Below are 14,357 nucleotides of genomic sequence, written 5' to 3' on the forward strand. Positions count from 1 at the left end.
ATCGAATATCGCCTATCGATAGTTCATGGGAGATCAGCTAATTTTCTTTAACCCTTACCTTGCCTAACGTTTTTTTCAGCAAATATATTAAAAGCTTATCGAAAAATGTTATTTTATTGTTGATATCATTTGTCAATTGCAATAAGATATAGTTAATTTGTAGATTTCCAACTTTGTAAGTCCAGAAATCTTCTACCATTAATAGAATATATGTATGCATGTAAAACTATACAATTTCTGAATCCCGCTTCAACATTTAAATAATAATCATATGTTTATTTGTAATTGAAAAACAGTAATAATAGTTAAATGTACATTTCGTATAGTTAAATGTGTGTGTATTCATTTTATTTGTATCTTTGTTATGTTTTCTTTTCCAATCCTTACAACATTTTCAATTCTCTGTTTCAATGCATTTTCAATGCACTCATGTCGAATTTAACGCGGTAAGTTTATGTATTATGCATGATGTATTATATTAACTAAAAGTTCATAGAAAAGTTAATTTTAATTACTTAATAAGGCTCTGTTTACGTTTTCATTACTTTACTTCGTAGCTCAACTAATGCGCGATATACTTTCTTTCAATTATTCGATATACAATAAGTTCTAGAACTAAGGGTAATATAAAGAAACGGACACAATCAAAAAACAGGGTAAAACATTTAGAATGATAAATAATTACTTTTACGAAGATGCGGTTAACAGATTATATACGACACGTTATCGGGTTTTTGTGTTTTTGGTCTATCTCACAAATTGAATATGGTACAAATGCACACGAAACTGAATAATTCGATTCTCTGGGTGTTTAAAATGGATCTGCATGATGTAGGTATTAGGTAGTGTCGGTTTAACAACTATCGTAGTTCTGCCTACGCCTTAAATATTTAGTTAACTTAGGCGCCTAGACTAAACGTAACTAAACTAACAAGTATGCGCTCGAACCATCCTTTTCTATGATTTGGCTGAGGCAGCTCCCGCGCGCGTTCTTTTGGCCATGGGCTCTGTAGTGTCAGCCGCTCTTATGTTGTCGAATAAATTGTTTTCCTGGAAAAAATTACCATAATTAGTGTTATATTTTATGGCTTTTCAATAGGTTTCAATAACCTACCTGCGGATTCTCATCATCCAGGATCGATGGTTCCGCCGGCCTCTTTGAAACTGCCGCCGCTCGCGACGTTGTCATGGCCGTCGTGGCCGCTTTGCTCGTCGATTTGACTCCCAACGTATACACGTCCAGCGGTATATAGACCTCGTTGTTTTGGAAATTCGCAACGGCGGGCTGTTTATAATACATCTCTGGCAGGGCCAGCGGCATGGAGAATGTGTTTGTGTTGGCATCGAATGGACTGAATTTCGAGTCGATAATGTACATGGCGAGATCGCAGAGCGCCCACATTTTCTGATAACCGAAAAAATACAAGATTGATTTAGAAAGGGGGGAAACAACGAGGCCAATGATTTGGTGGCATACATAATTGTCGCGCTTGTCGGAGCCCTGGCTGAACTCGCGATGCTTTATCAACTGCAGCAACTGCTTGTAGAAGCTGTGGACAAACGATTCGCGTTTGGCCATCAGCGGCTCCAGCACAAAGCGCAGGCACTTCTCCATTTTGCGCAGCTGGACGTAGTCCTCGTGATTCGTGAAGCGGGGATCGTGGACCAGCACCGGAATGGCGAAGGCCAGCATGTAGTCAGGTAGAATGTGAAGTGATTGTGACTCCGTTGAGCTGTCGGGAGCTGCAATATAATTATATTAGTATAAAAAAACAAGAATAAATGAAAACATTTACATGTCATAGCCACTGTCTTGAGATATTCCCGACGTTTGTTTACATCCGTTTCCGCATAGTGGCGCACCAGGTCTTGTAATCTGTTCAAATCATTTGTTAGTAACTGCGAAGCGGCTTAAATGGCAGGTTAAACCACTCACTTTCTGTCAGTCTCCAGACCAGCCAGCACATACAAGCCCATAAAGTCCAGGGGCAGGCAATTCCTGGGCAGACTTCGGCCCAATCCCTTGTGTAATTTGCGAGCGAAGATTTCCCGGACTTCGGGAACAGGATCAACCTATAAAAAATACAATACGGCATTAAGATTTGTTATTAGGTGAAAAAGTAATATCTTTTCCTACCATCAGCTGGGAAAGCTGCAAATACTGCTCGGCACTGTACTGATCGCCTACGCCCTTCTGCTCGCACACCTTGAGCATTGCGCAGGCCGCCCCCAGACGCAACCAGGATTTCTCGGCTCCGCACAGGCGGTTCTGGCCGAGGAGATCGCCCCGCTGGTTGACGAATGCGGCTAGCATTCGGAATGTCTTCTGGGCGGCGTGTTCATCGGTGCGCAGTCCCAAAAGCCAGCGGGCCATGGCCTTCAAGGCATCCAGCTTGCACAGCGTGTCCAGCGGAAGTTCCTCTTGCGCACACCAGTCGCTGTCCTCGGGCAGTTCGTACTCCCGCTGCGCCGGAACCTCTTGGATGAGCAGCTCCTTGACAATGCGACGCGCAATCATGTTCTTAATGGGCGTGAGGAAGGCCTGTGGCATGTTGTAGGCTATGTGACCCAAGGTCACGATCTTTGTGCGCTGCTGCTCGCAGTTTGGCGTCAGTTTCAAGCGCAGTGTCTCGATGATCTCGTTGAAAATGGGATGAACCGTTTGGGTAGTGGTGGACGCACTTCCCGATCCTCCACTTCCTGCGCCATCAGTTGCTGCCGACGACTGACTGTTTACGAAAATACAACGCACCGCGTGCTTCGCCTGTTTGGGGGTGCCGATCAGAGCAAAGTCCTTGCACACCGGAGCCAGCTCATCGAGAATCGCGGGATTGGTGTCGTCAATCAGTGGCTGGTAGCGTCCCAGATGCGTGAGGGTCTTCAGCACCAGGGGAGCGACATAATCCTGCTCGTAGCTCAGCAGGGAAATCAAGTGACGCAGCGAGGTGTCGGTGAAGAAGTGAGCAGAGAAGACGTAGGAAAGCATCTGTTACGGCAATAAAGAAAACATTTGAATTTCATTATCTTTCTTTTGATCATCTGTAAACTCACGCTTAACAACTTGAGTCCGCGTTCGCCCGCCTCCTGTGGCGAGATGCCTATTTCCTCGCACATGGGCCCTCCCTCAATGCACTGCTCAATGAGGCTATGAAAAGGAAGATAATAAGATTTAGCTTGGGATTAGGCTAGGATCAGTCGGCTTACCCAATCAGCACGCCAATGGACTCCTTGTCCACCATCACTGAGGCCACGCGCTCAATCAGCATCTTGACGGTGTTGTAGTACAGATTCGAGTGGACATGGGCGCCGAGTTTCTTGAGCAGAACTCCCATCGTGTCGGCGCACTCGCGGCAGCTAACGTCGCGCTTCAGGACAATGTTGATGCAGCGCAGCAGCTGGGCATCCTTGCGCAGGTTGTTGCTAAACTGGGTGAGGTACTCGGCCGCCTTCAGAGGGTCTGGAAGCAGTCTAAAACGACAGGCACTTTGGTTACCGTTTCTTAGGGAATAACTTTCGCGAAACCCACTTGGCGATGTTGGCCTGCTTGGCGCTCAGCTGGCTGAGGACGCGCGGCGTGAACTCCTTGGAGTGATGAAGCTTGATCCAATCGCTGACCGTGTTGCGAGTCTTCATCTGGTTCTTCTGCAGCTCTACAAAGGCCTTGGTGGCATTGGCATCCAGGTCGCCCAGCAGATGATACAGCTTCTTCATACGCTCCTCGGGAGCCAGTTTGTAGGGCACCAGGCAGGTGATGAGCAGGCGCTCCACCAACAGGCGATCCTCCAGGCCCACTTTATAGTAACCGTGCAGTATCTTGTTCTTGATCCAGTCTACCCTGACCTTGAGACCCGTGCTCAGATCGTTGGGCTCGCAGATCGCCCGCTTGTAGATGTAGGCCAGCCCGTTCATGGCGTCCCGGCGAATCTTGTACTTCTTGTCCAGCGTCCGCTCGCGCACGATCTCCAGGAGTTCGGGAGCCTCGAGGACCAGCGTAAAGTCCCGCTTGGCAGTCTCCACAATGGCCATTACCACTTCGTGGCGCACAACCTCGTCGAGATCGTGGTTCCTGAGCCGCAACTTCTCGGTGATGTCGGTCTGAAGATTCGGGTGATTGAGCAGGAAGTGCATGGACGACTGGACGCACTTGATGCGCACTGGCTCGGTGATGTCGCAGAAGCGGCCGAAGAAGATCTTCAACAGGCTCTGGTACTTCTTGGACAACTGCGAGTCCTTCTCGGAGAACATGCGGGCCAAAAGAGTGGTGGCCTCTGTGGAAACGTAGGGAAATCCGTTTATCAGTAAGCAAATAAGGAAAGATATTGATGAAATAATTACTCAGCCGCTCGGCATCGTCTGTGGACAGCAGCTTGTTCTCCAGTTGGGGCAGCACCGAGCACAGCAGGTCCGCATTGATGCGGTTAAGCTCGTAGATGATATCATAGATCTTGTTTGTTATGGACAGTTTCGTGTTTGGCTTGTCCATGACCAAAGCACGGTTGAAGAACTATTGATCAGAGATGGGTTTAAGCAAACTGGAGCACCGAAAGCAGACCAAATATTACCATTTTGATGGTGGACTCGAGAGCGTCGCCCGTTTTGGTGAGGAGTTGTTCGGTTAGTTGGCAGGCAAACTTGTTGTTGGACTTGTAGGGCTCTACCACGTTAATCAGTATGAGATCCAGCAGTTCCACCGACAGGTTGTCGGCTTCTGTGATGAGGGGACTCAGCACATCGAGGAAGAAGTTGGTAACCTTTACGCTGTGCTGGTCACTGGAAAGGATAAACAGCACATGAGCATTTCGGGTCTCAGGGAAAGCGGGACAGGCTCATCTCACTTGACAATCTTGAAGATGGTGCTGAACAGATCGTGGAAGATCTCCTGGCAGTCCTCCAGCTCGAAGCACATGTTGAAGGACTTGACGAAGGCCAGGTTCTCCAGCAGATAGAAGTAGCGCTTGAAGGAGGGATCGCGCGGATCCTTCAGCCCGTGCAGCTGCTTGATGAAGAACTTAAATATAGTTTTGATTTGATCCTGCTCCTTGTAGGGCGCCTCGGGCGCATAAACCCGCAGGACATCCGCCACGCAGCAGGCGATGAGCAGCTGGACATCGCGGGAGGGATGCTGCATGAAGAAGTCCTCCAGCAGATGGAGCGCCAGCGGGATGTACTGCTGGTAGAGATTGTCGTCCTGGTCCATCGTCTGCAGGACATTGGCGAGGGTCTTTAGGAGAGAGGAGAATGCTTTAATTGGGTATTTATTCAGGGGGGGCTTACTCACCTTGAGGCGCCTTATCAGCTCGTCCGTTCCCAAATCCTCGACCAGCGGGCGACAGCCATTGGGGTACACTATGTCCGCCATCCTCGCCACCAAAGGTAGTCAGTTGTTACCTGCAAGCCGGGCGATTCCAAGGTTTCAGTGGCAGGCGCAACAAATCCGAGCAATAAATGCGACCCTCAAAATAACACTGAAAAAGTGGAGGAGGGTGGCATCACGCACACACAGACACGTACACGGCCCCACAAGCACACGCACACGCACGCACACTCTCTTGCACCCAAACACGCACTGGCCAATATTGTTTTTTTTCGTTCGCAAACAAAAAATCGGGAGCCACCAATGCACCGCACTCTGCAGTTACCCAATAATGCTTTATGCCAGCGGTAATCGGCGACGCAGTTTTCGGCACTCGCTATCTTACTTTTCACAACGGGCAGGCGGCGGCACAAATTTTGGCAATTTTGCGAACCCCTGCTTGCGACCACCGCTAGAACGCACGGCACCTGCAAATCACTGCACTCTGGATGGGATTCGCTGTGGCCAGCTATTTACACATGTTCGGTCGCTGGCGTTGTTTTGCGGCGCGTATGTTGTTAAAAATAAGAAAAACTATGGAGCATTTATGCGGAGTGGGCACGCCATTAATCCTCGCAGCGTTGCCAGATGTCGCGGGTGAGTGTGGCCAGGCGCTGTAACGGGTATTACCCGATTGCATTGCAGCTGTTTGCACGTGACGTGTTGTTGGGGCTTAGAGGTGGGTGTTTGGTGTTGCGTGTCACGAAACGGGAAATAATTTTGAAAAGCGAGTGGTAAAATAATTATTTAGTGAATTTAAAATGGGCAGTTAAACCTTTACATGGACAACATATTTTGTGGCCCCAAATTGCAGATCGGTTTGAAAATATGTGCATTTTGGTTTTATCTATCGCTTAGATAAACTCAATCACGCGCCCATCTCCATATCTGTTTGTTGTGTTTGGCAAACAGCTGTGGCGTTGCCACCCAGCCGCACCAAAAGCGAAAAGTGCAAACATTAGATAAAGATAATTGCACAATTATTGGCACCTGCAGCCGGCGAACGCAGTAACGGAATCCTCCGCATTCAAAAGCCGATGGCGCGCATGGCAAAAAGGCGGTGGAGAAAGGTAAAAGACCAACACGATGTTCCGGCCCTTCTACATGTTCCGTTTTCTAATCCAATTTAGCTTGTGCCCTGAAATCGGTGATGCGGCGGTATTGGCCTGTTGTCCGCCGTCCGTTGCAGAAGCTAAACATTCCCGAAATATGAATAGGCTTACGTAAATATTGCATGGGCAGTGCATATTTAAATATAGATTATATATAGACGCTATGTGAGGCATTGCATTTGCCAGAGGACAACCGAAAGTATTAATCAAGCAATCCAAACCGATGTGAAGCAGCCGGGATAATGGCTTCCTTGCGCCTAGTCAATAGGTGAGTCGAAATAGGGTTTTAATCTCATCATCCCAACCGCTTAATCCTCTTCGTAATCCCCGAAAGAAACAGATTAGTGTGCCGCGGCTTTGTGGCTCTTACGTTGCTGCTGGTCTTCTTCAACGAGTTTATAGTCTACTACATGGCCCAGTCCAGTTGGCAGCCAATCGATTGCAAACTAGGTAGGCTGGAACCCAGTTTCTAATTCAGAACACCCAACTACGCTCATTTATACCCTAGATAATTGCACGCGCCTGCTGCTCATCGCCGATCCACAGATCCTGGGAAACTCCTACGATCGATCCTCGCACAGTCCTTTGGCCAGGTTCGACTCGGATAGGTATCTGGCCAAGACCTTCGAGCGAGCTCTTGCTTTCACTCAGCCCCACATCATCGTTTTCCTGGGCGATCTGCTGGACGAGGGCAACATAGCCACGGCCCAGGAATACAAGCAGTACGTTCAGCGGTTCAGGCGGATCTACCAGAACAAGAACTTTAAAAAAGTAAGGATAGTTAGGGATTATTTTACTATTTACAAGTCAAAAAATCTCTTTATTTTGAAAATACCACAATTTTGATACGAAATCCATAAAGTTTAGTCTTGATATTTTTGATAATATTATATTTAATTTCAAAAAGGATTGTCCTAAGGTATAATAGTTCCGCAAGATGGGCAGCTATCTATTTTCAAAAATCTTTTTAATTAAAAGTTTAATCTTGATTTCTTTGATAATATAATTTTCTTGTTTAAATTCTTAATTACTATTGGAATTTGTAATTTCAAAAAGGCTTGTCCTAAGGTCTAATAGTTCCGCAAGATATATGCTTTTTTTCAAAAATCTCTATAATTAAAATTTTAATTTTGATTTGTTTGATAATATAATTTTCTCTCTTAAATTCTCAATTGCTATTCGAATTTTGTAATTTCAAAAAGGATTGTCCTAAGGTCTTATAGTTCCGCATGATATCTGCTCTTTTTTAAAAATCTCTTTAATTAAAAGTTTAATCTTGATTTGTTTGATAGTATAATTTTCTTTCTTAAATTCTCAATTGCTGTTCGAATATTAAATTTCAAAAAGAATTGCCCTAAGGTCTAATAGTTCCGAATGATATCTGCCCTTTTTCAGCGCGTCCACGTGCCGGGTGACAACGATATTGGCGGCGAAAACGGCGACTACATATCCAACTCGAACCAAAGACGCTTCGAGAACGCCTTCATGAGTGAGGACCTCTTTGACTACGACAATCGCTTGCGCTTCTTCAAGATCAACCGCATGCTGCTCGATTTTACCAATCCGGATAGGGATAACAACGCCGATCGGCTAAGGATTGGCGTATCGCACGCTCCGCTGCTCATCGGCGGCGGACCCTTGCTGAGGGCAATTATCAGTGACTTGGATCCACATATCATTTTCTCTGGCCACTGGCACGAGTCGAGAATATTTATCTACCCATCTACCAAGGTGATCAACTTCTACGAGAACGCCGTGAGGCACTTCGATTTGAAGGCTCTCAAGGAGCAGGAGCATAGCTATTTGGAGATCATGGTGCCAACCTGCTCGTATCGCATGGGAAAGTCCAAAATCGGCATGGGCTATGCGGTATTAGGTGAGTTCTTAAATAGACTTACTTATTAATTTAAGGTTGTAATATTAATCCTGATTTTAGAAAACTTTAACCTGAGCTACACTGTTCTGTGGCAGCCAAATCGCTTCATCCTGCTCTTCACCTACGTATTCTGGGGCCTATTCGTAGTCTGCGGGGCCGTCGTCTTCAAGATGATGACCCGCTGCCCCTTCCGCGTGGCCAAACGGCAGACGCTCTACAATCGCGTCTCGACCATACCTCAATTTTAGACTGCATTTCCCACTCCTCACGGACAATAAGCCTAAGATTCTCAAGAATTGCTCGAATAACCACAATATATGAGATTGAAATTGTATTTATAGTCATGTAGCTTATATTCAAAAAGTACCTATAATTTAATAGCTATAGAAATTGATTGTGAATTAACAATCCAAAAATGATGATTCCAGTTTTGAATTAGGAAAAAAATTAACCCATGTCCTCCACCTCGATAGTGCTAGTCCTTTAATCCGAAATATCATATTAAACTTTTTTATTTAATTTATTTCACAATTACAATATTTTTTTATTTAAAATTTAAAAAATTACTTATTTAAAATCTGTATTGTAGCCACATATAGGACTTTATTATCTAAAATAAAACCAATTTATGAAAAAGGTGAAAAAAATAATTTGTTTTAAAGCATATTTAATTATATTTACAGAATTGTTAAAGTAAAAGATTTTAATGGACGAATTTTCTACGGAAATTAAAGAGTATTTAAATAAATATCATAAACTAATAATAATAAATTCTTAATATTAATCTGGATAACTTATAAATAATTGTGGTAAAACATATATCGCAGAAAAGTACCTTTTTAGAAATGCTACTTTTTGTTCTTTTCCTACTCAACAAAAGTAGTAGCGTAAAGATACCGGGTCTCACGGTGTTGCTCTCAACCATTCTTGAAATACCGGGAAATACTGGGTACAATTCAGGGCGCATGTGCGAACCGTGCGCCGGCTGGCAGCGTTAAATTAGCCCGATGCGGCGTCAGTAGAGTTCCGAAACCGAACGTGGACGGTTGTGCCTCAGATAGCGATACTATCTTCCGGGTCCCCTCGAAACCGAATCGCTCGAAAGATCCCCGGGCTCTGCGTCTGCGGCAGGATAATAAAGCGTGACGCGTGTGCGTAACATAAAAATAACCATAAAGCAAATGCTCTCCACTCCGGGCGGAATAAATGAAGTGAGGTGAAGTGAAGCAAGGAAAAACCAAATAACAAAAAAACAAAAAACCGACCGGGGCAAAACGGAATTCCTTCAAAAATCGGCAAATAAACAAGAAGAAAAGAAGAGCACACACCGGTTTTGTGCGAAAGAAGCGAAGGAAGTACGAAGTGAAATCAAAAGAATTCTTCGGTTCGAAATGGGGCTGAACGGAAGACGATTGTTGAGCTGCGGCCTGGGATTCTTCTGCCTGATCTTCTGCTCTAACGGTGAGTTAGGTCGACTGACTGACTCATCTTTTCGCATTTTCATAAATCCCCCATTATCTGCCCCTCAGCCGCGCCTTTATCTTTTGAGGATGTGAGCATCGCGAAGGGCCCTCAGTCCTCGATTACCATCAAGGAGCAGAGTCCCTTGCAATTGCCCTGCGACTACCAACTGCCGGATGGGTATCTTGAGAAGGACAGCGTCATCCTGCGCTGGCGGAAGGACAATAAAACACTCCGTCAGGTCGAGATGGGCCGGATGAGCAGCACAACCAGCGAACCTCAGCTGGAAACCATGTTGCGAGAGGACTCGCGAGTGGCTTTGAACAGGGATAGTGGTTCCCTGCAATTTAACAGCGTCCTGGCCAGCGATGCCGGTCAGTATCAGTGCCAGTTGGTCATCGAGGGCTCCGTAGCAGCCAGTTCGAGTAGTGGAGTTCTGCAGGTTATAGAACAACTTAAGTTCATGCCACAGCCCACCTCAAAGAACTTGGAGCTGGGCTCACTCAGTAAAGTCCACTGCAAGGCGCAGGGAACGCCTCCCCCGCAAGTCAAATGGATGAGGGTAAGTAGTCATTAATTAGGAAAATTATAAATTTTCGAAACATATCTTAGTAATAGTACTTAGTACTTTGGGTTTGATTAAACAAGCTTCTGTTCAAAGCTCTAAAAATGTTTCGGCTTTTTTCAATTTCAATTTATTTTATAATGTTTTCCTAACGCTACAAGTAAAACATAAATACAGATTTGATATAGTTGTTTGAAAGTTTAAATGAAATTCTTAAAGTTATGCTTAAACATTAAAGGTTTTTCTTTTATATTGTGTTAATATCTTGCAGATGTAATGTATGTTTTGACTTAAACTGCGTGACGCTACAAATATTTTTTAAAGGGTATAGGAGCTGATTTCTATTGCGTGTACAAAAAACTGCCTTTTTATGACATAAACATTTTTATTTTCAAAACTACTTATAGCTTACTTGCTTAAAAAAGTGTTAAGACATTAATCTATTGGCTTGTAATTACTAACTTCTTGTCAGTTATCTAAGTACCTACTTTCTTTTTTGACAACACTTTAATAGGTTTTCAAAAATATGTAAAGTAGTAAATGATGTTTAAGTTTTTTAACATATTAATGGTTTCTTATGATCAGATTGGATTCTTAATCTCAGCAATATAGTTTTCTAGTTAAACTTAAATAATACCGATATAATGTGATGTATTTATAAGAACTCATTTCTTGCATAAGGTTGGAGAAATAATAAAATAATTAAAATCATTCGCCCACTTACTTACCTTAAACCAAATTCGAGCTGGTTTTTAAAAAAATTTAAATCACCCTAATAACCATTTACATCCAAATCTAATCCTTCTAGGAAACCCAGCTGCCTCTGCCTGTAAACGTGACCGACCAGAATGGTACTCTGATCTTCAACCAGGTCAGCAACGAACAGCGCGGTCAGTACACCTGCATCGCCTCGAACAGCCAGGGTCAGATAAGTGCCACTGTGTCCATCAATGTGGTGGTGGCTCCCAAGTTCAGTGTCCCCCCCGAAGGACCAATTGAGGTGGCGGAGGCGGGAACGGCGGTGATCCACTGCCAGGCGATCGGAGAGCCAAAGCCCACGATTCGATGGGACAAGGATCTCACCTATTTGAACGAGAACAACACGGATGCGGAACGCTTTTCGCTGATGGAGAATGGAACGCTGGAGATACGGAATGTTCGGCCGGAGGATGAGGGTCGGTACGGCTGCACCATTGGCAGTAGTGCGGGACTGAAGAGGGAAGATGTCCTGCTGGTAGTCAAGTCTTCCAAGTCCGCCTCCAATTCCATAATCACCCGGATTATCATCGTGATCATCTGCCTGGCCTTCTTGTACTTTGTCCTAGTGCTGGGACTAAAGGTCTGGTACCGCTATCGTCGTCATCTGGGCAAGGTGCAGTTGGAGGATGGCCATGCTAATGGGCCTACCGATGGTCAGGAGCATGACCACCAGGAGAACGAGCCCTGCCTGACGGAGGCGAACTCCAGCAAGAATCTGAAGAGCAAGCTGAGGGAGAGCACAATTTTGGAGCAGGAGTCGCAGGTGGCCGACGATATTGTGTGAGGAGTTGTGCTCGCCCTGAGAAGCCACTTCTCAGCCTCTTTCCATGATCTCGGTCTCATGCCCCTCGAGCGTTACTCCGTTTTGTTGTTGAGAATCAAAAAGGAACTTGTGAAATCGCCCAGAAAAATCTATTTGTATTTATATTTATCTAGTTTATATATATGTATTTATGCATGTGTGTCTCTGTGTATATATCCCATGTACAGTTATTTTTTAGTAGAATAAATATTTTATGGCTCTCATAGAGCCCCATTTTATAGCGCAATCGTTTCAATCTCCTTTTTTGCGGCGGCCAGGCGTTGTGCGTTGTGGCTCGTAAAATTCCTCCGCTTCACCATCGTAAATTCGTAGCCCACTTGGCACGGCCGTAAAGCCCATGGAATCCGGATGAGTGTTCGACAGCTTTTTATGCGCTTTTTATGACAAAAGCAGCACGCATCAGATGACGAGCGACTCCGCTGCAAGGAAAGGCAACCCCCGATAAAAAGTCGTAAAATAGCTCGACATTCTGGCGTTTCTCTGATGGGAGGGATGGTTTTTGTTAGAAGATTTTCTTGGTATTTGCTAAAGCTGGTTCTAGAAAAGATCATCGTTAATGAAAGAAAGTTATTTTATATTTTTAATTAATTAATTTTTTAAAATGCAATGATACAAGTTTTTGTTGTCGAAAGTTGCAACATTGAAATGTCAGAATTTTCCCTCTTCTTGTTTTGATTATTTCATTTACTTGTACTACCATGTTAAGCACCCTTTTTGAAACCCAGAGTCACCCTCTTGTGCCATCATAAGTCATCTGCCCTGGCCATCATCAAGTGAATTCCCCGCAATTGCCGACGACAATTTCTTTCCAATTGCCAGCGTCTGCACTTAATCGCTTCATTTCCATTTCCATTGCCGTATTCAGGCCCGCTCAGTTCAGGGCTTCAATCGCAATTGCCTATGCGTTTTATGCATATTTTATGGTTTTTTATAGCGCTCGAATAAACAGCGCACATCAAAGGCAACTACACATGCGCAGGTTACTCCATGCCAGGCACCAGATAAAAAAGTAAGCGGCAAGTGCAATTAAACGACTGCGACCGCCCCTGCTGCATTTTCATTTCCAGCAACCAACCCATCAAACGGAATGGTATGGCATGGTATCCTATGCAGCACCCCAACCTCTATATACATATACGATTTGCCTTTGATCTGTGGCGGCGACGACGACATCGACATGCATTAAAAACTTGTTGTTGGGGGCCCTTCCGCTGATGTTTTTCCTCTTCTTCGATTTTCCCCGCTTTTTTTTGGGCACTTTTTCGCCTTATTTGTTTATAGTAAGTGCGCACGGGGCCTCTGCCCAAAAACACCTTCAAACGCAGTATTATGTTTATTTTGTTTAGTCTACGCAAAGGCCGCGTTACTAAAATTTATTTTAATGCCTTCAAATGTTTGATGTTTGCTAGCGGAGCATTCGGATTTGGCTTCTAGCCGGAATTCGTTGCAACTTTGGGATGCTCCATAAAATTATACGATTGTGAGGCGTTGAGTTACGGTAAGCAGTTCAAAATAATAACTTGAACATGTATGGATGGGTTCTAAATGGATAGCTGGAAGTCCCTAAAAGATGAAAAGATTTTTGATTTGGCAAGGAGTTTATTAGAAATTTGTGAGGGCTTAGGATCGCTTTTAAATGTATACAAGACTTCTTAGAATGTTTGAATTGGAATTAGAATTAGAATGTTGGTAAAATATACCCAATATATAAATTGTACAATTCTCAGTTATTAATCATTTTCCATGGGATTTTTAGAGGTTACTAAACATATTCAAATGGTAAAGATTTAAAAAGGGTTTTTTTAAAGAGTTAATTAAGTTATGGAATATTAACCAAACTGAAATCTTATCCAATTAACATAATACCCCTTTACAACCCTTTTTAAAAACAAACTTCCATACAATATTATTAACACACCATTTGCAGCTTCGGTTCGTCCGATCGTTTACACCCCAAATTCAAGGAGGGCGAAAAATGAACCAAAAATGAAACAACAGATATAATAAAACATAAGCCCTACATTCAGGCAGGGCATAGCATAAATCTCCAACTTTATGACATCAATAACTGTCGTTCGTCCAAAGTCAGCGAGCATTGGGAAATGGGAAATGGAAAAGCGCACTGGAGGCCCAACTTTGGATGGTCGGTCTCGGTCCCTTCTCCCTTTTCCCTTCTGGGCATGGCCAACATTTGATAACCGCACACACGCATTTCCACGCAGATATAATCACAAAGGGCCGGGGCTGTTAATCAGGGGCGGGGAAACGGGGGAAAAGGGGGTGGGCACCACCCCTCTCGGATGTATAGTTTATACAAATGGCAACGCCAGTTTACGACTGTTGGGTGTCAGTCAACGCCGGCTAAAGGATCTGCTGCAATTGTTTTTGTGGCTCTTGGGTTGGTTTTC

At 44.3% G+C, this 14,357-nt stretch overlaps 3 protein-coding genes across 6 annotated transcripts; 2 read left to right on the forward strand and 1 right to left on the reverse strand.

Annotated features, from left to right (window-relative positions):
* Positions 1 to 255: 255 nt before the first annotated feature.
* On the reverse strand, positions 256 to 5,957 carry pds5 (cohesin associated factor B pds5). Of its 3 annotated transcripts, none has more exons than XM_070213885.1 (14): positions 5,782 to 5,957; positions 5,279 to 5,388; positions 4,836 to 5,221; positions 4,563 to 4,770; positions 4,336 to 4,504; positions 3,527 to 4,268; positions 3,205 to 3,468; positions 3,052 to 3,145; positions 2,138 to 2,986; positions 1,937 to 2,073; positions 1,797 to 1,876; positions 1,478 to 1,743; positions 1,115 to 1,405; positions 256 to 1,050 (listed from the first exon to the last, which is right to left on the reverse strand). In XM_070213885.1, the coding sequence occupies exons 2-14, from the start codon at positions 5,357 to 5,359 to the stop codon at positions 958 to 960; spliced, it is 3,660 nt and encodes a 1,219-aa protein (XP_070069986.1). In that variant the 5' UTR covers positions 5,360 to 5,388; positions 5,782 to 5,957; the 3' UTR covers positions 256 to 957. The 3 variants fall into 3 exon arrangements, with proteins under 3 accessions (XP_070069986.1, XP_017011006.1, XP_070069985.1); XM_017155517.3 differs by having other exon boundaries at positions 5,700 to 5,957; XM_070213884.1 differs by having other exon boundaries at positions 5,279 to 5,957.
* Positions 5,958 to 6,260: 303 nt separating this feature from the next.
* Mppe (Metallophosphoesterase) lies at positions 6,261 to 8,991 on the forward strand. 2 transcript variants are annotated; one of them, XM_017155545.3, is made up of 6 exons: positions 6,261 to 6,423; positions 6,484 to 6,733; positions 6,800 to 6,915; positions 6,974 to 7,236; positions 7,861 to 8,341; positions 8,402 to 8,991. In XM_017155545.3, the coding sequence occupies exons 2-6, from the start codon at positions 6,708 to 6,710 to the stop codon at positions 8,587 to 8,589; spliced, it is 1,074 nt and encodes a 357-aa protein (XP_017011034.2). In that variant the 5' UTR covers positions 6,261 to 6,423; positions 6,484 to 6,707; the 3' UTR covers positions 8,590 to 8,991. The 2 variants fall into 2 exon arrangements, with proteins under 2 accessions (XP_017011034.2, XP_017011035.2); XM_017155546.3 differs by having other exon boundaries at positions 6,806 to 6,915.
* A 357-nt stretch (positions 8,992 to 9,348) lies between these two features.
* On the forward strand, positions 9,349 to 12,167 carry otk2 (off-track2). The gene is made up of 3 exons (XM_017155486.3): positions 9,349 to 9,802; positions 9,871 to 10,364; positions 11,176 to 12,167. The coding sequence occupies exons 1-3, from the start codon at positions 9,733 to 9,735 to the stop codon at positions 11,908 to 11,910; spliced, it is 1,299 nt and encodes a 432-aa protein (XP_017010975.2). The 5' UTR covers positions 9,349 to 9,732; the 3' UTR covers positions 11,911 to 12,167.
* The last annotated feature ends 2,190 nt before the right edge of the window (positions 12,168 to 14,357 follow it).

Source organism: Drosophila takahashii, chromosome 2R, assembly GCF_030179915.1.
Source record: "Drosophila takahashii strain IR98-3 E-12201 chromosome 2R, DtakHiC1v2, whole genome shotgun sequence".
Classification (NCBI taxonomy): Eukaryota; Metazoa; Arthropoda; class Insecta; order Diptera; family Drosophilidae; genus Drosophila; species Drosophila takahashii.

Coding starts and splice junctions, on each gene's coding strand:
- otk2 (XM_017155486.3), top strand. CDS start 9,733: ATGGGGCTGAACGGAAGACGATTGTTGAGCTGCGGCCTGGGATTCTTC. Junction 9,803..9,870: donor CCTGATCTTCTGCTCTAACG/GTGAGTTAGGTC, acceptor TCTGCCCCTCAG/CCGCGCCTTTATCTTTTGAG. Junction 10,365..11,175: donor CGCAAGTCAAATGGATGAGG/GTAAGTAGTCAT, acceptor TAATCCTTCTAG/GAAACCCAGCTGCCTCTGCC.
- Mppe (XM_017155545.3), top strand. CDS start 6,708: ATGGCTTCCTTGCGCCTAGTCAATAG. Junction 6,734..6,799: donor TCCTTGCGCCTAGTCAATAG/GTGAGTCGAAAT, acceptor AATCCCCGAAAG/AAACAGATTAGTGTGCCGCG. Junction 6,916..6,973: donor GCCAATCGATTGCAAACTAG/GTAGGCTGGAAC, acceptor TTTATACCCTAG/ATAATTGCACGCGCCTGCTG.
- pds5 (XM_070213885.1), bottom strand. CDS start 5,359: ATGGCGGACATAGTGTACCCCAATGGCTGTCGCCCGCTGGTCGAGGAT. Junction 4,771..4,835: donor ACCATCTTCAAGATTGTCAA/GTGAGATGAGCC, acceptor TATCCTTTCCAG/TGACCAGCACAGCGTAAAGG. Junction 1,877..1,936: donor GGTCTGGAGACTGACAGAAA/GTGAGTGGTTTA, acceptor TGATTTGAACAG/ATTACAAGACCTGGTGCGCC.